This window comes from Phalaenopsis equestris, unplaced genomic scaffold (assembly GCF_001263595.1).
Source record: "Phalaenopsis equestris unplaced genomic scaffold, ASM126359v1 Scaffold000840, whole genome shotgun sequence".
Classification (NCBI taxonomy): Eukaryota; Viridiplantae; Streptophyta; class Magnoliopsida; order Asparagales; family Orchidaceae; genus Phalaenopsis; species Phalaenopsis equestris.
In genome coordinates this window covers 1885262-1905524 of record NW_018165280.1, presented here as the reverse complement: position 1 = coordinate 1905524, position 20263 = coordinate 1885262, and the positions used below count along the sequence as shown (strand labels likewise).

The 20263-nt window shown below is 39.0% G+C and overlaps 1 protein-coding gene across 4 annotated transcripts in view; it reads left to right on the top strand.

Moving 5' to 3' along the window:
- Positions 1 to 5485: 5485 nt before the first annotated feature.
- LOC110031606 (phosphopantothenate--cysteine ligase 2-like) overlaps positions 5486 to 20263 on the top strand; it is a 33063-nt gene continuing 18285 nt past the window's right edge. For 3 of the 4 annotated variants that reach the window (XM_020734886.1, XM_020734887.1, XM_020734884.1), the window contains exons 1-5: positions 5486 to 6034; positions 6255 to 6497; positions 6573 to 6696; positions 6784 to 6828; positions 7034 to 7119. In XM_020734886.1, the coding sequence (XP_020590545.1) occupies positions 6350 to 6497; positions 6573 to 6696; positions 6784 to 6828; positions 7034 to 7119 (403 nt within the window). In that variant the 5' untranslated portion in view covers positions 5486 to 6034; positions 6255 to 6349. Of the gene's footprint in view, positions 6035 to 6254; positions 6498 to 6565; positions 6697 to 6783; positions 6829 to 7033; positions 7120 to 20263 lie in introns of all 4 variants that reach the window. The other variant, XM_020734885.1, reaches the window with a different exon arrangement.

Below are 20263 nucleotides of genomic sequence, written 5' to 3'. Positions count from 1 at the left end.
TGGTGGCTTGTGGCATAAAAGAAATTAGGTTTATTTCTCTTATAAGTTTATCTTCTTCGGTATATCTCGATGTAGAGCTTATTTGGTGTATCTCGGTGTAGAGAGAGAAGTAGCGAGAGAGAAGAAGAGAGAGCAGCGAAGTGCTAGATTCCTCTTGTAAGTCGACAAAATCGATTGGTGTAAATTCCTCAAGTGATAAAATCCTCTGTAATTCCGTGGACGTAGGCAATTTGCCGAATCATGTAAATTTATGTGTTCCACTGTGTTACTATTTTTTGGTATGAATTTTCTCGTTCTATTTTTGCTTCGTCAAAGATCATTTTCCTATTTTATTCATACATACCACATCAACTGGTATCAGAGCTTTGTTTCAGATCTGAGGAATTATGATGACTACAGATGAAGTGAATGTTTCAGAGATCGAGAAATTTGATAGCATAGATTTTGATTATTGGATGATGTAGATTGGGGACTACCTCTATAGGAAAAATTTTATCTTCCGTTATTGGGGAAAAGACCTGAAATGATGGATGAGAATGATTGAAATTTGTTGGATCGACAAGTTCTGTGGATTATTCGATTGTCCCTATCAAGTTCCGTTGCACACAATGTCATCAAGGAGAGGACGACTGCAGATCTCATGGTAGCCTTATCAAGTATGTATGAAAAGTCATCGGCGAATAACAAGGTGTACTTAATGAAGAATTTATTCAATTTGAAGATAATAGAGGTGTTTCTATTGCTAAGCACTTGAATGATTTCAATGATATCACAAATTAATTGTCGTCTGTTGAAATTAATTTTGATGATGAGATACGTGCGCTGATATTGTTGACATCATTGTCAAATAGTTAATAAGCCATTAGAATGACACTTAACAGTTCTGTAGATAAATCTAAACTGAAATGTAATGATATTCATGATTTGATTTTGGTTGAGGAGGTGCACAGGAAAGATTCTGGCGAGATCTTAGGTTTGAGTTCGACAATGAATGTTGATTTCAGAGGGAGATTGCAGGACAAGAACTCAAATAGAGGGAGATCAAAATCAAAGTCTGGTCAGCAGACAACCTGCTAAAATTGTGGCAAGACTAGCCACATAAAAAGATAGTGTAGGAATCCCAAGAAGATGTAGAATGATAGCACAAATGTGATTTCTTAAGAAGTACAAGATGCACTATTGCTGGTAGTTCATAGTATTGTTGAAAATGAAAGTAAAGAGGAGAGTGGGTCCGTAGTACCCAATCCTATTGTTCCACAGACAGATGGTGGAGAACCACAGAGCTATAAGAAAATCTCGCAAAATGAAAATTTGAGCAAGTAGTAGATGACAGAACTTCCATCAGGGAAGAAGGCAATACACAACAAGTGCGTGTACCAGGCGAAGACTAAGCGTGATGACAGTAAGAGGAACAAGGCTAGATTTGTTGAAAAATACTTTCAGTAGAGGCAATATATTGCCCATGGAGTGAGAGTTGTAAGCAGAGACAAGAGTAATACAGAAAATAACTTGGAGGTGCAAGGCTATGTGGATTCTGCTGATATATTGACTAAGGGGTTATTCTTGAGAAATTGAAGTTGTGCACAACTTCAGTTGGCCTCTTCGTGTGAAGACAAAGCTTTGAGTTGCAGAGGTGGAGAATTCATATTTGAAGAAAAGGGCGACATCACTAGTGGAGGATATTAGTTCGAGGAAGAAGATGATGCAACTTTTTTTATATGCCTAATTTTATATATTCTATATAATCACAATGATATAAACACAAGTATACATATCACTCAAGTAATATAAAACTTTTTGATGAAGCCCCGAAAATCAATCCCACGAGAAAGCGAGGAAAATTGTCCTTAATCAAATTTCAGTCTACTAATATTAGTCCTTAGTTTGGAATGTTGATTAAAATGATGTTCTATCTAGCAACTACTCCTAAGTGCAAATGTTAAATGCAAGGATAGTAACTATTCCTAAATGTAAATATTAATTCTAAAGATAACCCTTTTTGGATGAGTTGGTTTGGAGAACTTTAAGATGTTAAAAACTATTATTCTTATGTAGTAAATTGACTAATGTAAAGGAATGAGATACATTAAATATATGTGTCAAATAGGAGTAATTTTAATTCTCTACCCTGATTCAGTGTTATAGAAAATCATTGGCTAATCTTAGGTTTAGTCCTTAAATCCGTGGCTAGGCTAGGAGGATCCTGCCTTCCACTCCAGAGCTCCCACTTCTCTTCCCCTGAAGGCTAACTCTCGCTTTAATTTTTAAACACTAAGATCAAATTAGATATTTTTAGTCTGTCACCCTAGAAATCTCCAATTCTATACCCAACAAAGTATATTTCTATATTTATTTTCACTTAATCCTATGAACGAAATACTCCTTCATGGACTTAAATGTGATTCTCATTCTGTTGTAGAATTCATACTCCATTTTCGGGATCATATGTTTCACAACATATTTTAACAATTCAATTTGTCATATTGAAAAGTAAATTAAGAGCGGAGTTGAAAAACTATCACAATTTATAATTAAAACTTCTTCTAGCATGCATCCCAATATCCTAAACATGAATCCTACTCATTGCAAAAGAAAAGTAAAAGGAAAATAATGACATAATCTCCTCATGTCACTATTTTTAAAAAAAGATGAAATAGTAATAGAAACACATCACAAAGTAAGAAGAAAACACAACAAAAAACTTCATTAAATCAAAACAAATCCATTAGATAAGTGTTTAAGAAATCACAAGATAATGAAGAACACAATACTTAGCTTTTTCCCTTAAAAGAAATATGAAAATCTCTCCCACAAAGTCTCCCGCTGATCCATGCAATGCTAGAACATTCCCTTACATATTCTCTCAAAACCCCTCACCAATCTCTCCAAAAAGATAGAAACCTACATTTCTACTCCTATTCTAAGATCTCTAAACATTATCCACATCTTCTCACTCACACACACACACACCTTTTCTGACATAAAAGCACTTTATTATAGTGTAGGGACGGATTTATCAAGAGATGCCTCAAGCAACCCTCTAAAAAGTGTCCAAATACATTGAATCTTCTAGAAATTTGTCCATCACCACCTTCGAACCGTCCCAGGTGCTGTCGACGCCATTTTGACGTCATTTTCTGCTCTCTGGCGCTCTTGGTGCCTGCACTACGCTGCTCCACCATTTTGTTTCGTTTGACTCCGTTTTAGCTTTGTTTCGCCCCCGTTCCGTTTCGTGTTTCAGTTGCGTTGTGTTCCTAACAAATAAACCTATAAAATAAGCATAAAAAACCTTTCTTTAAAGTTTAATTTCATTCAAAAATTTATGAGAAGTGTAAATGAGATTAAATATAGAAATACATATCAAAATGTGTCAGGACAAAGTTTTCTTTCTTGCTTGTTTTTGCTCTAAATTGCATAGTTTTTGTTTCTCTTTCTCCAAAACTCCATTTCCTGTACCTGAAACCAAAAATATACAAAATAACTTGCTTTAAAGTGTAATATCATTGAAAATCACCAAATATAGACATTAAAAACATATGAAAAATTGAACATTTTTAGCCTATCAGAAGACCTTGTAGTATGTATACCGGTCTCCAAGTGAAAGATTTGTTATGATGGAGCCCGGTCCGCTGATCCTACCATTTCACTTCCATTCCTTCATACGTTTCACGAATCGACGCCACCCTCTGTCGCAATACCTGTTCCCGCTCCTCTCGTCTCCACAATCGCGAAACGAAGCATTGCTTTGCTTTCCTGCTCATTTGATTTCGCGAATAAGAGCCCCGCTTGTAAGAGTCGTGAACAAGAAGCAGTTCTTCGGCGACGTGCGTGTGGTTCGAACGAGAATAAAAATCGCACGGCTCTCCTTCAGATTTGTCACGACCTTTTTGGGTGTTCTTCTTCGGGCTTCCTCAGGATAGAGGAAAAGAAGTGCAAGGTGTAGTTCCTTGCGATGAAGGAAGAAGAAAGAAGAGTGTTCTCCCTTAGCTTCTTCATGGTGGCTTGTGGCAAAAAAAAATTGAGTTTATTTCTCTTGTAAGTTTATCTTTTTCGATGTATCTCGGCGTAGAGCTTTTTCGGTGTATCTCGGTGTAGAGAAAGAAGAAGAGAGAGAGAAGAAAAGAGAGCAACTAAGTGATGGATTCTTCTTGTAAGTCGAGACGATCGACTGATGTAAATTCCTCAAGTAGTAAAATCCTCTGCAATTCCATGGACATAGGCAATTTGTTGAACCACATAAATTTGTGTGTTCCGCTGTGTTACTGTTTTCTGGAGTGAATTTTCTCATTTTATTTTTCACTTTGTCAAAGATCGTTCTCCTATTTTATTCATCTATACCACAACACCTTCAAAATCTTTCAGGCAGATGTTGCCAAAATATTTTTGCTAGGCCTTTTGCGGCCCAAGTTTTGTTGGAATTGAACTTTATTGCACTTTTTTATAAGGAGGTGAGAATCGACCCTCCATTATCTTGATGTTGACAAAATTTGGAATTTGAAAAATGTCGTTATTAGAATTGGCCATGCATGGATAAATAGGTAGTAGAATCCCACATGTCGACAAGATGACAGTGAAAGAGCAAGGAAAGGGAGCGCAAGTATTAATCAAAGTGGGCCTCAACTGATTGAAAATTTAACGGCGTTCCACTTTTTTGTGTATAATGATTATGGCGTAAAAATAATCATGATTGAATTCTTCTTTCTGTTTCTTGATTTACTAAAAAACTCCTCCTTTTCTTTAAAAATTAAGCAAGGGCCTCTAATGCAGGATATGAGTTCATTAGATGTAATAGGAGCAAAGCTTGCTCTGTTGGTCTTGTACCTCAACAAAGCGGAGACTAGGGATAAGATTTGTATGGCTATTCAATATGGTTCTAAATTTGGGGAAATATTTGCGTACGTAAGACATACGCAACACTGCGTACGTCCGAGGTTATTCATATGGTACAGAGAGATTATATCTGCATTGTATCCCCTTACAACTTTCCTGTAACTTACCTGTACCTACCGGAACTACAGAAACACGAAACTTATTTGTAGGTTACAGAGAGGTTACAAGGGGTATAACGATGATATAACCCCCTTTATACCCTCCGAATAACCTCTTGACGTACGCAGCGTTGCGTACGTCTTACATACACAAATGTTTTCTCTAAATTTATGAGCGATGGACAAGCTAGTACTGCACAGAATGTTGGCAAATCAATCAGCTTCATAATGAAAGTTTTTCAACTTTTCAAGGTGAGGTTTTAATTTTTTTGTAACTATAAACTCTTTTCTTTCTGCTACTTGACCTCTATGGTTATCTGGTGAAATTGCAGTTTGTGAATGATTTGCATGCTTTGATTACTTCTATGGTTTACTTCTTTTGTGTGGCATTTACATGCATTATCACACAATTCCTATGTCATAACATATCTAACGCCAAAACTTTGTATATATATATATATATATATATATATTATTTTACGTCATTGGGTTGAATTTTGTTTTCATATTTGCTGTTGTATCCTCTTCGAGTATGTACCTGCGCCGAGTTGGTGATTACCTCCGCATATTCCTCTGCCCTCCAACCGCAGTCTGCTCTGGTTCTCCCTCTGCCAGCCGCCAATCTCCACTTTAACCGCAGCCTGCTCCAAACCTCCCCTTTCTAGTCGCCAGTTCCTCTCCAACCGCCGCCTGCTCTAGATCTCCCCCTTCCACCCTCTAGACTCCCTTCCAACCGCTGCCTGCTCCAAACCCTCCCCTTTCCAGCCGCCAGTTTCCCCTCCAACTGCAGCCTGCTCCAAACCATTCCCATCCAACCACAAACTTTTCCCTTCCAATCACCCGTGAACCTTCCCTAGCCCTACAATCACCTGCTTTCTCCCATCCTGCACCACCCGATGTGTACCATCCTGGTCTCCCGCTAACCACTTGGATCACTCCCGCTTGCCCCACGACTCCAAACCATCTCGCCGCCGCTGTTCCACTTACTGTCCTGCCTCACCCTAGCAGGATATTTGTGTTGTCTGGCGCTTTGTTTCTGTTTCGAGGTCGTGATTGTAACTCTGTTGTTTTGCGTAATAAAAATCTGCTTCCTCTATTGCAATTTTCGTTTAATTCCGGTATCAATAAGTGAAGGAGAACTGTCCGAATTTTAAAAAATTATGTTAGGAAGAATGTAAAAGATTTTTTTTGGAGTTTTGCTTTAATTTGGTTCTTTCCAGTTAGGTTTTCATCCTGTCTGATAAATTTCTCGCATGTTCTAACCAGGTCTATCTTGTTGCTGTTGGTCTTTTTCATTATACTGAGAGAATTTCTTGTGAAACCAAAAAAAAAAAAAAGAAAGAAAAAACAAGTTTTTAATCATGGATGCTGAAATTGGTTTAGATGCTTCTCAACCTGAATCATTCAGTGATGTCAAATCTTTTTTTGAATCTGCTCCACCTCTGAAAAATAGTGACAGTATCACTCAGAAAGTGAAAGAATTTATTCATCAAAATTCTCAAATTTCAGGTGAACATATTTTACTTGATTTTACTGGTACACATGCCACGCTAGACTAGTTATTTGTGAATTTCCTTTTCTCAGGAAATACCAAAAGTGTTGGGGTTGTTTGTGTGACTTCTGGAGGCACAACTGTTCCCTTGGAGCAACGATGTGTGCGCTACATTGATAATTTCAGTTCAGGTCACAGAGGGGCTACATCTACTGAGTATTTTGGCCACACTTTTTTCTTGTAGCCTTTTCTTTATTAATTTGTTTCAATTGTTTTAAGATTATTGCTGTTCTTATGTTGTAGGTACTTTGTGAAATCTGGATATGCTGTTATTTTTGTCCATAGGAGGTACATTATATGTAGGACTAGCATTCTTATATTATATTTGTAGTTTTCTTGACTTTAAGAGCTAGCAATCCTTTTGTCTCGAAGAGTAGCAATTTTCTTGTACAATGCAATTGGTTTTCCATGAGAACATCATTGACATCACTTTCATTAAAATACTTCATTTACTTTCAAATTGGAAAGTAAAATTATGCTCTTTTTTTTCCAGAGGAAGTTGTCAACCTTATTGTAGATACCTTCCCGAAGATTCATTTCTTGAGTTCTTTGAAATTTCGAATGATTCAGAAATTCAAGGTTTGTAAGCTTTTACAAAGCCAAATTAGCATAAATTATTTAGATAAAGTTGAAAGATGTTTTGTATTGAGCTTTCGGTTATTTCAAAAAGTTCATTTACTAGATCTTTTCAACTTAAGATTTATATTGTTAAGATTATTTGTGTTCACCATGACCCTATTTACTTAAAAAGTGATTATCAGAATGTTTTATTCGCTCATATACATAAAGTGATTCATCATCCTCACCACATAATTAGCCACGTTCCTACCACATCTGGCATTTTTAAACTCATTTTGCATTCATTATTGAACTTGCTAACACTGTTTTTGAGAAAAAACTTCTTACTAAGGTTTGTTTGTCTAACTAATTTTTCTTTCTAATCTCTGCACTTTGAATTTATCTACACATCTCATTGATGAATCTTGTGCTCTCCATTATGCATGCTCACAGCCATTTTGGTCTATTTATTATTATTTTTTTTCTCAATAGGTGATTTTCCCATTATTATTCAAATTTCGCTATACAGCCATCTTAACATATTCAATTTTTTGGCACTTAACGAGAGAGAATGGTTTTAAAAAATATGAGTGTAATTTGATTGAAATTTCACACGAAGTTCGTGAATGAGGGGAATGTAGGTACTTCATGCAAATTAAGGTAATTTAATGAAGAGGAGTTGGCAATGAATTCACCCAATCTGAACTTTAAAACTTGAATTTTCAGGTATATTACTATTCCTATTATACAGTGTATTGAAAAGCACTGAAGCTTTATAATGAGTTGCAAGCAGTGATGATGGTCAGGGAGCAAAATTCAAAGCTATTGAAGAGTTGACAATGAATTCATCTTGATGTGTTTGGGAACTTAATGGTGGCATGCGAAGAAAAAAAATTCTTTATTTTCGGCTGAAATTTAGTGTAATATGATGTTGTGGTACTCATTATCCTTCAAAAGGCTTTGATTCGATGCACTTTATATGTGGCACGCCTCTCTGGTTTCCTATATCACTTGATAGAGGAACCAGGAGTTCCTTCATGTAATGAAGAAGAGGGCTGAACCTTGTAGTTGAGGATCAGCTTCCTTGAATCATAAGAAGGGGATTTAGATTCTGGAACAGAGATGGAATATGAATAGTTTGAATCCACACGATAATAGGATGGATTCCCAAAAAATGATGCAAAAGGTTTTCTTGCCTCAAATAATATTTGAATGCCGACGGAATTTGAGTTACTGGGTCATCTCAATCTAAATAACAATTTTCTCATGCAATGATCAAAATAGATGCCAATGAGATAATATGGCATATTATTATCAAGAAATTTAACACTCTCGTTGGTTAAATAAGTTTGGACTTGAATCGGAGCTAAAGTTGGCTCTGTGCAGTCTTCTCTTTTGGATGAAGAGCGATGTTTCAGAGCTAAGCCCTCGTCTCTTTTTGGGGAGAGACTAAGAGTTAGAAATCTTTTACTTTTCTTTTATAAGGGGGTATTTACAGAGATAAGAGTGAAAGCTAGTTTAGAACTTCGATGGGGTTGAACCAAAAATATTGGAGGTAATTTGTCAAGTTTTGTGTTGGATGGAAAAGCCCTTGGCGCAAGGGTATGTTGGTTCTCCAATCAATTGAAGGGTTGAGAGTTGATGCATTTCATCTTCTAGATTCATGTTGAAGTTTTCTGTCCTTTGGTGCAATGAATGGATAAATGAGGTCTCTTTTGGCTTTGAAATTTGTGTAGTTGATGGTTAGAATTGATATATAGTTTACTTAAAGAGTAGTTTCTATTGTGATTGGCATTTTATAAGATCTTAATTGACATTTTAAGATCTGTGGCTGATTTTGTGGACTTGATGAGTGGTCTTCTTGCATATTAGCCTGTGGAATATGAGATTGTGCAAGTCTTGGAGCTCCTCCATTCTTGCAGCAAGCAACAACCTTATTCTGCCCTAAATGTACATTAGATTTATGACCAAGTGTGGAATGAAGACGAGTAGTTCTACTTCGAGGCTATTTCTTAATTAGAGATCAAGAATTATGCACAAATAACCACAACTTTTTATATTTATCACAAACTATAAACTCAGTGACCATAACTTTCTTCAATGGTCTCAATTTATGTATATTTGTGGAAAAAGAAAAGAGGTATATCTCACGATAGAGGGCGCAGTTCTAAGTTCAATGGTCCCAACCATTGTTAATCGAAGATCTATTATCATATGATCATGTCTTGGTTGATCAACTTTATGACCACAAAAAATAGAGAAATTTTTTGGCTTTAAAGGACAACATGAGAGATTGAGGAAATAGCTCGTGAGACTTATTTTATTATTGAAAACATTACAAAATTGATTAAGACAAAACTACACGAGCTCTGACGAGAAGAGTTGGGTATTACTCAATACTTTAAAACACTATGAATGTGCTGGTTACAGTTAGATATGTATAATATACATATGTATGGAAGTTTCTGCAAGATGCTATGCTGTATAAAATAATATTGGAGAAGAAGACGATCAAGTTTTTATTGGGTCTAAATAAAAATTAGATGAGGTCAGAGGGAGAATCATGGGGATAAAGCTTCTCCCTATTATTAGGGAAACCTTTGCTGAACCCTAAAACCTAAACCCTAAACCCTAGAAGAGAAGAAAGCAAGAAGAAACTCATGATGGCAGGGATTGTGAGTTCATTTAGCACTGTGATACGATCTGATGTTAAATTCGGCACACTTTTTTACAAAAATTAGAGCAAAATAAAATTTTCTTCAATAATCCAAACAACTCTATAAAATACAAAGATAAACACTTACAAATCGAGAGGTAGCCCATCTCTCCCACTTCCTACAATTCGAGAGGTAGGAAATCTCTACCAAACCCTAAACTTAAAACTCACAACTCAATCTTCTACATAAAACCCAACCTTGAACGTAATAATTATACCCAACAAAAATAATAATAAAATACTAAATTGCCCTTAGGCTAGGTACCAACGTAACAATACTCCTCCCAAAAGACCTACTCTCTTAAGGTGGAAAAATGAGCGTTCTTCCTCCATCACAACTGTCTCTCTCTATTTCTTCATCCTCTACCTCCTCGTCACGCATTATAAGAACTTGTAATTTTTCATCCTTACAACGGTGTCATGGAGTAAACTTCTCATCACACCAAAAATATAATCCATTGGTTCTTTTCTCTAGAATTTGTCTTTGCAAGGTGCTTGAGTGTCGCTCCCGATCGTGGCTCATTATTTTTGTCCCGTGTAGCCTCCATCTAGAATTCTACTGTTTGAGTTTTTGGTATCGCCGTGGTTGTAGCCATGTGGTATTACGCTCCATCTATGTTGCTTTTGTCGACCTTCCCCATTTGGTTCTTGTCCTCCACCATTTGGGCTAGCTTTATCTTCCCCCTCAATCCCTGCGGTCTCGATAGTTGGAGTGTTGTTCGTATATTAGACTTTAAGCCCTTCATGAAATTTCCCTCCATCCCCACTTCAAAAGCTCCACACAGTTGTCTCGACAATAGTTTAAATCTCCCTATATTCCATGATCATCTCTCCCCGAGTCAAGACATAGAATTTCTCATGTTGGTCTCATTCTTGAATGACTAAAAAATGTTCCAACAAATAATCCTTAAATTCATCTCACCAACGGTGGTCTCCCTCCACTGAAATAAGTCTAGGGCTTTCCCCTCCAAACATATTCTTGCTGCCATGAGCTTCTCCTTCCCATCTAGCCCATTCCCTACGAAGTATCTCCCCACACGATATACCCACATAACTATGTTTTCACCCTCAAAGATCGGTATCTTCAACTTTTTAACCCTAGCATATTTGCCCCAACTTCCTCTCCCTCCGTTGTTTCCCCTCATATATTTAGGGTAAAACTCCCTCCTTCAGTCACAATCGTTTCCTCTTCCTGCTTCTCTTTTTTCTTTATAGTGCTCCTCAATACCTTTTGAATAATATCTTCTTCATGTTTCGGCTCAATCGCTTTCATCATAAATCTCTAATCTACCATAAATTAGAGCTCTAGAACGGGGTTGTGATGGTGGAAGTTTTTCTTCTCATGTTACCTACGTTCGATCTCTTTTCCTTTAGGTTTTATAAATTGAGCTGTCGGTGGGGTCTTGTAATGCATCTCAACGAGTTTCTTTATCGTCTCTCAAATTTCCCCATGCTCTCAAATTTGTGCTCCATTCAGTTCTCCATAGAAGTAAACCTATCCTCTATGGTGGTAAACATTTCTTCCATCGTAGATTTGATTTGACTGATCTCTTCCTCTAATTTCTTCTATGAATTATCTATTTTCTTGGCTGTCATTCTTCTCAGATTTTTTTTTTCACAAAATACAACTTTTTATGTTGAAATTCGCAGTCTGTTCCAGATGAGACAAATCAAGCTACTGTTTCGCAAGTCGGTGATCCAGGATCACTCCAATTCGATCGTGGCTTGCCAGGTAACTCAAATCGCAATTGTTTGGTAGTTGTGGGCTCGTCTTCTAAACTAGCTTGGAATCACGACTACTGCACGAAGGAAGAGTTGCAATTTGAGTGTTTTTGTTTGTTTTTTTTTCTTTTTTTATTTTAGGAGTCGCCAGCCCGTCGATCGTTGTATACTTCCCCCATTCGAATAAATCTTCATTCTGAATCAAATTGGTGATTCGAAGAGGGGAGGAACCGAATAAAAAATGATATACGACAAAGCGACAAACAAGAGAAAACACAAAACGTGGAGAGCCTACGTGCGACAAACCTCGTAAGGATAGGTTAAGAGCGTTCGCCCAAACAAGATCGGGCGAAAACACCTTAAACCGATATCCGCGAAAGAATATCTACTTAGACTATCCATAACAAAAGATTTAGGTGTATGTGTTTGTTCTGGGGCCATGAATGCTCCTAAGGGGATATATCCTACTTAGTTAATATCTCGAGGTTTGCCCAAGAAAACTCTTGATCCAAAGGAGATTTTGCTAACCTGAAAAATGACAACTAGCATAGGGTCATCATGGGAGGTTATCTCGCAGGGGGAATTTCCCGATGCTTTAAAGCTCTCGCTAAATCACGAGACGAGAAGTGAGTCTCTTGTGGTCCTCATATGGATAGCGAACTCATCAGCATACAAAACCTACAAAATAATCGTGTCATCCCAAGGGGAAGTCTCGATACGTCAAAGCACATCCGAACTGTAAGGGCAGAGAACAAATCATCGTATTCCAAATGGGCGACAGCTCATCGGTCATCATGCCGTCGGGATAGTGCCAACGAAGGCAAAAGGAGATACAAGACTCAACATGGGTAGTCAAAAGGTAGGGAAGAGTAGTCCTAAGAGGTAGAAGTAACTGGGTGGGGTACCACAGACCCGTCATACACAGCTACTAGGACCCTAAGACTACCTGATCGTGAAGATAGTCGACCCAACACGTCCTGAGGTTCCCGTTCACCAATCCGTGGATTGCGTCGTCCACAAGAACCTCGATAACCCTAAGGTCAAAGGAAGGAAATTCTATCCTATGATTATAAGCTGGAGCTCCAATAGTTGGGGCTTATACCTGCCGAAGTAACAAGGACGTTTCAAGAAGGAAAATAAAGTGGAGGTTCAGCTACAAAGCTGGAAACACTCTAAATAAAATGACTTACACCCCATCTGAGTCGGAGAGTTTTCTAACACCATAGACGTACTAGACAACTATCTATATAAAGATATGCTGGGTCAGTCGGGTTGAAGAAGCATGGGGACTCCTTCTCGGGACATGTAAATATGAATGTAGTTATCTAGAGCGGTCCTTAAGTAGAGTGGATGACCTATTAATATGTGCAGGAAAGTAAAAGTTGCAATTTTTTAAATCTTGAATATTTTAATCCTAAATTTTAATTATCTTGAATATTTTATTTAGGATTTTTAAGTAGAAAAATTAAGAATTTAAGTCTTAATGAGCCTATGTTGCATCTTGAAATTTCAGATACAAAGAAATGAACAATATAAAATGCTCCAACATGCAAATACACACGAGAAGAGAAATAGAAAGAAAACACCTCAAAAGAATATGTAAACAAGCCAAATGCCGCTGGATCGACAACATAATCCAGTTAAAGTAGTAAAAGCTGTCGAACTCCGCATATGCATGCCCGATCCTAAGTCTATAAAATAATTTAAAATTCGGAATTAAGGTACAAGACACGAGTTGCTGCTCCTGGTCCTCGTCACATGGCTCGATGCATCATTCTCCGGGAAACTCGTGTCTGTATCTTATTTTCGATATAGACTCTCTTAGGACTCTATCAAATACATTTGAAAAAGAAAATAAAGACTCGACTTGCAGAAAACAAATGTTAGCGGGCACGTCATGCATCGCAAAATAACAAGCCGTGACTTATAATTGGAGCTAAAGAGCACCTGCAAACAAATGATTAGGAATCATTACATTCTCCCCTATAATAATCTTGCATGAGTGTGTATAAATAGGCATGACACTTGCAGAAGATCGTCCTAACATACTATCACACATAAAAGAGCATGCAAACACACCGAAAAAGCAAGAAGGTGACACGTGGCTAGCACAAACCAATACATCACACAACAATAGCCATATGTGTCGAAAAATACTACATAACACCCTAAATCCTAGCCTAACACATTGTATAATGAAAAGTGCATCAACCTTATATCTAAGTGGGGGGTATGGGTGTAGTATGACTTTGATAGGGTCGTCTTACCGACCCCCTTCTAAGGATCCAATGGATCTAAAAGGTGTCACAAAGGGAGGTGGCACAAGTTAGATCCGTTGGATTCTTAGCACAATCATACTCGTGTCAGGTGTCAGTCCTGTCAGTCCCGATGACTTAACTCGCATTGCTCAGTGGGATAGACCCAACGAGCAATGCTTGTTAAGACATCGCGATCAACACAGGAATCACTCTCCTAAAAGGTCTGACTCACTGTCCATATGAACATGCAAATATAAATGAATAATCAAAATATATAAGGGATGTGTGTACCATAGAACATGGGCTCGAATACAGGTAGGTATGTCGTAGTGGCAGTGGCCCCAAGGGGTATGTCGAAGCAGCAGTGACCTGTAAAAGGTAGGCGTGCCGTGGCGACAGGAGCCCAAAGAGAATGTGCAATTCATACATATGACCATAATCGTGCAAACATACAGATACGAGACGAGATGCAATAATGCAATCACATATACAATATGCAAAATTACAAACACACATACAAGACAGTATGATGATGCAAATAATTGGTCAACCGGATCAAGACATCCGGTCGAGCTAAAGTGTCATGTTAACCGATTCGGGAGAGCTGACTGAAGTGAACTGAAATGCTCGCCGGACCGGTGCGGCACGTCGGAGCGAGGTAAAGTGCTCGTCGGGCCGGTGCGGCGGATTAGAGCGACGTAAAGTGCTCGCAGGCTAGGGCGACCGAATGGAGCGAAGTGAAAAGTTCGCTTGGTCGGGGTGGCAGACAGAGCGAAGTGAAAAGATTGACGGGCCAAGGCGGCCGAATGGAACGAAGTGACAAGCTCGCCGAGCCGGGGCGGCCGGGCGGAGCAAAGGGAAAAGGTGAAAAGCTTGCCGGGCCGGAGCGGTCAGACGGAGCGAAGTGAAAAGCTCGCCTGGCCGGGGCGGCCGATCGGAGTGAAGTGAAAAGCTCGTCGGGCTGGGGCGGCAGGACAGAGCGAAGTGAAAAGCTCGCCGGGCCGGGGCAGCCGGACGAAGCGAAGTGAAAAACTACGTGAAATGCAAAATGCGACATGTAAACATCCACATGTAATAGGTAGTTATTCCCATGCTAACGACCTCACCGGGAAAGCTAGGGTCAACATATATAAAAATGACGATTGTCACCTTTGCTTTGGCGAGGAAGCTGGTGAACTTCTCCTCAGATCTCCAAGGGAGGAGTTCTCCGCCTTGTCGTGAAATGGACTAGCGACGACGTTTCTTCAGATTTCACGACACCTCTGAGCTTTACAAAATGAGCTAAAGACTCGCATTTTCTCATTTCACAAAGACCTATTATTCGATCTTTCTAACAAGACTAAAACAAGCAAAGCAAAGGGAAGCGAAAAGGGCTCCAATCCGACTATCGTTAGGGACTTGGTTGCGTAAGGAGAATCCTATCGTACAGGCCACCTCTAGGAAAACAAGCAATCCATCAAATAGATGCGTCGTCGTGTCGGCACTTGCCGACGCACGCACCCCGTGCGCGTGATCGAACCCGTACGCCTAATGCCACTACAACCTAGGGCTAGCTAGGAAGTAAAATATGAAGGAGAAGATGAGTTATACCGTCGCGCGGTTTGCACGAAGCCCAATGAAATCTAGGAACTCTTTTGCACGCGGTCCAAGACTTGCACCCCTTCGAACGACAACGAGGAGCAATGTTGAACTGCTCCAGCGAGGCGTTTGGTCGTCAGAAAAGCTCAGCGACGAGGTGGCGGTGGTGGAACTCCGGTAGCACGCAATCGGGACGAGATAAGCAAGAAGAAATACACAAAATATGGAGTTGAGTGCTGGAACGGAGATGGCTCTTCACGAAATCGATGTTGGCGAGGAGGTAGGTCGGCTATGTGTGTCCGGCGAGGAGGTAGGTCGGCTATGTGTGTCCGGCGAGGAGGAGGAACCAAAAGGTGATCGACCGGAAGGAAGAAAATATTCCAGAAATGTTGAGGGTGGGCTGCAAATGAAAGAGCTAGGCAGTGGAGGGAAACCTTGGCGAAGTCGGCTACTCCGGCGGCCGAGAGATACGCCGACAAAATGACCGATGGGAGGGGAAAGATCTCGGCGGGCGGCTGGCTGAGGAGAGGAGAAGGGGGCAGGACCGGTGAGCAACACCAGCGTGGAGGATCTTCGGAGGCTGGAGAGGAGTCAGCGGTGTCTTTTGTCGATGAGGAAGGGTCGACGAAACTACCGGTGAAGAGAGAGGCAGCCCGAGCAGAAGCTTCGCAAATTGCGGCAGGCTTCTGTCGCTAGGGTTCGGAGTGAGCAGGAGAGCCCCTTTTTTCCGTATATGATAACATATATAATAATATAATATATTATAATAACAATTATTATATAATTATCGTTTATGTATTTTTCATTCGTACACGTCTTCGTGGCAAAGTGGATGTTCTTTCTGACTAAAGCCGACGTTCCGGACGCATCTGCGTTGTTCCTTTTAGTTCCTTTCGCCATTCAGGGTTGTCTAGACCACTTTTTTCGACTATTGGGCCAAAAAATGATTGACAATTCAGACACGCTAACACAATTCGTTTTGTCATTCGGGGTCGTTTGGGGCTGCTCAAACCACATTTCCAGCGATTGGGCTAAAAATAATAATTTGCGTATTTTAGGCTCGCACGCAAAGTCGTAGCGAACCGAACGTCCTTTTTAAGTAAAATCGACGTTCCGGACGTGATCTCACAGTTTGTTTCGTCGTCCAGGCTCATCTGAATGGGCTCACTAGAGATCAGGCCAATTCGAGCCAATTTTTGTGTGCGACGAGACGAATAATATTTTTTTTGCCTTGATCGGCGTCGTCAGTCATGCCAAATGCCGACCGGCCTTCGCCTACCTGAAAGCCAAAGTCTAGCAAAATGACCTTGGCAACGTGCCCCTCAACATGCGTCGAAAGGTCTCAGGTGGGTGTCTAAACTACCGGATGACTACGGACATGCCATAAACTATCTCGAGTCATGCAGGTGAACATCCAACACTCGTGACATAAAAAATTACTGCCAACAATGAGAAAGATGAGAGTTACGATATGGGAAGAAGAGAAATTTGGTAGTTTTTTGCCTCTGTACACCACTTTCCACCCGCTGCCTTCCCAAGTAGCTTTGATCACAACTCTATCGGGTTTGCAGTGCGGGATGAAGAGGAAAAATGGGAGTTTCGAGTCTCTATGCACCACTATTTTGTTAATTTCATTAGTCTTCACGAAAGAGGGAGGACGTGATTCCTTCATGGTCTTCCTCACAAGCTAAAAGGCTCGAGTTTTGGGTCTTAGTAAGCTTCATTCTCGTCGTGGCTTTCCCTGTACGTCGAATTCACGTAGTGGATCATTTTTTTTTGACTCCCAGAACTGACTGCTCTGACACCAATTTGATATGATTTGGCATCAAATTCGACACACTTTTCCACAAAAATTAGGGTAAAATAATATTTTTTTCAATAATATGAACAACTCGATAAAAATACAAAGATAAACACCTACAATTTGAGAGGTAGGTGATCTCTCCCACTTCCTACAATTCAAGAGGTAGGAAACCTCTCCCAAACCTTAAACCTACGACTCACAACTCAATCTCCTACATAAAACCTAACCCTAAACATAATAAGCCTATTTATACGCAACAACAATGAAAATTAACTAAATTGCTTTTAGGGGTGTAAACGAGCCGAACACGAGCGAGCCCAGACTTAGCTCGTGTTCGGCTCGTTTATATTTCGAGTTCAAAAAGTGTGTTCGTGTTTGACTTGTTTGCTTAGCGAGCCAAACACGAGCCGTTCATGAACAAAGAGTCATTTTGACAACCTTAATCACGTAGTCATAAGATGTTAAGGATTGAGGCAAGATTTAAAACATCATTTGAATATAATTTAATAATTTTTATTCTATTTTCTTCATTAATACTTTTAATTGATTATAAATCTTTGTAACCTTTTAGTCAATTAAATTTTTTAAAAATACTACTCATCAAAGCCAAATATATATATAATCGATTAATAGTATTTCGAGCCAAAACGAGCCGAACATAAACGACAATTATTTGTTCATGTTGTTCGTGTTCGGCTCGTTAACTTAGCGAACGAGTCGAACACGAGCTGTTCGCAAACAATGAGCCGTTTTAACAGCCCAAATTGCTTTTAGCCATACAAAAGACAAAATTGCCCTTAGGCTAGGCACCAATGTAACACATTGAAAGCTCAACTTTGTACACACACAACTTCCATGATTCAAAGCCAAAGAAGAACCATCTCTTGTGTAAATATTGTGAGAAACTTGGTCACACAAAGGACAAATGTTGGAAGCTATATGGAAAACTTGTAGATTGGAAACCTACATGAGGGATGAAGGACTAAGACAACAAGGCCCGTGCTGCTGTTCTTCTGAAGGGTCGACTGACCCTAGGCCCTTCATTACGGAATAGCTGGAGGTTTTGAAGAAGCTTCTTACTAGCACTACTTATCAACTTATCAGCTTGATGACACCCCAATGTATTATATCCTTCTCTTATCTTGCTAACAATGGAAGATCTCGACGTTGGATAATAGATTCAAGCGCGTATGATCACACGGCTGGAGCATTCATGCTCTCATCAACTACCATGAGATCACAACCTCCAAATTTGAAAAAATTGCTTATGGATTTCACTCCAGGATTATTGGGAAAGAAGTGAAAGTGTTTAAAGATATTCATATTTCATGTGTTATATGTTCCCCAACTAAATTGCAACTTTCTTTCATTTAGCAAGCTTACTCATGACTTGAGTTGTGCTATTAAATTCTATTCTAATTTTTTTGAATTTCAGGCGGTGATTTCGGGAAAGATGATTGACTGTGTTGAATTGTAGCAATGTCTATAGCTGCTCAACGAAAGCCATTCTCTTAACGCATAAGTATCTTCTCTACCATCTTCTTCTCATGTTCCCGAGTTTGTCGTTTCTGAACTTGTTGAAAGTCAAATTTTATTATGACATTTTCATCCGAGTCATCCCAAATATTTTTTTTTATATTGCATTGTACTCCCATCTTTTTATTAGTGAAACGTCAAAATTTTATGGTGTGAAATCTATCATTTGGCTAAATAACTCGTCATGTATATCATTTATTTCAATACAAACCCTCACATCCCTTCTCTATCACCCACAATGACATTTAAGAACTATCAAGATTGAAGACCATCAATGGGGTCAGATGATTTGTCTCCTTCGTTGATGATCGCATTAGAACCAATTAGATATTCCTCATGAAGGAGAAATATGAAACTACACAAATGTTTCAGTCATTCCATGGCCTAATTTGCACCCAGTTCTAATGCAAAATTCAAATTTTCAAAACTGATAATACAAGAGAATACTTCAACTTGATCCTTGGATTCTATCTTGAAAAAAAATGGTATCATCCTTATGAATTCCTGTGTTGAAACTCCACAACAAAATTAAAACGCTAAGTGGAAGAATAGGCATCTCTCCGAGATATTTAGGTCTATAATGCTTTCCCACAATGCCCCAATAGTTTTCTCGGGAGATGCAATGCTTATAACCACCTACCTCATTAATAGAATGCCAAGCAGAGTCTTTAGATTCAAATGCCCTCTCCATATTTTGATGGAAACTTATCCTCCTGTTAGAGCTTTTTCATTCAATATTTCTTTAATAATATTTGGTTGTTTCTTTAGTTCACATTCACCTACCCAAAATTCGCCAAATGCATCATTCTTGATTATGTTTCTAACAACAATAGGTACAAGTGTTGTTCTCGTATTACTAAAAGATATTATAACTCCATGGCTACTATATTCTTTGAAATATAATCCTACTAACCCAAATTTGTAGTTCAGGTGCAGAGTTTGGTTGAACATCAGATTTGGGATGTTACTCTGAATAAAAGTCACCACAACCTATTCTACTTCCCTCTAAACATCTTGTCTCCAAAGTTCCACCATTTGAGAATATCCAACTTGAGATTGATAATAAGGAAATTCACAAGGAACTTCGTGCATACGCTTAGAGAAAAAAATTCACCAAGTAGAATAAAGATAATATGCAACTATAGAACTGTTCACAACCAAATCTGAATCCACACATCTCTAATTTCTAAGAGAGGTGGAATCCAATTAAGTAGACAAGTAGAGTTGCACAAATTATTCTATCCAGCAGTATGCTGCCTATAGGAACTTATCATCACTTTATAAATCTTGTGTATTTAATATTGATAGTGCGCAAATTCCCAAGTCTATTCATAAAACACTTCAAAGTCCATGATAAAAAAAGACAGTTGATGAGGAGGCCCAACCACTTGATCTGAATAACACAGACCTTTACAAAGCTTCCTCTAGATAAAAAGCCCGTTCAATGTAAATCGGTGTTCAATGTCAAGTACAAAGCAGATGAGAGCATTGAGAGGCTAAGGCCATGTTGGTGGCCAAATGTTTCACTCAATCTCATGGGAATGAGACTTT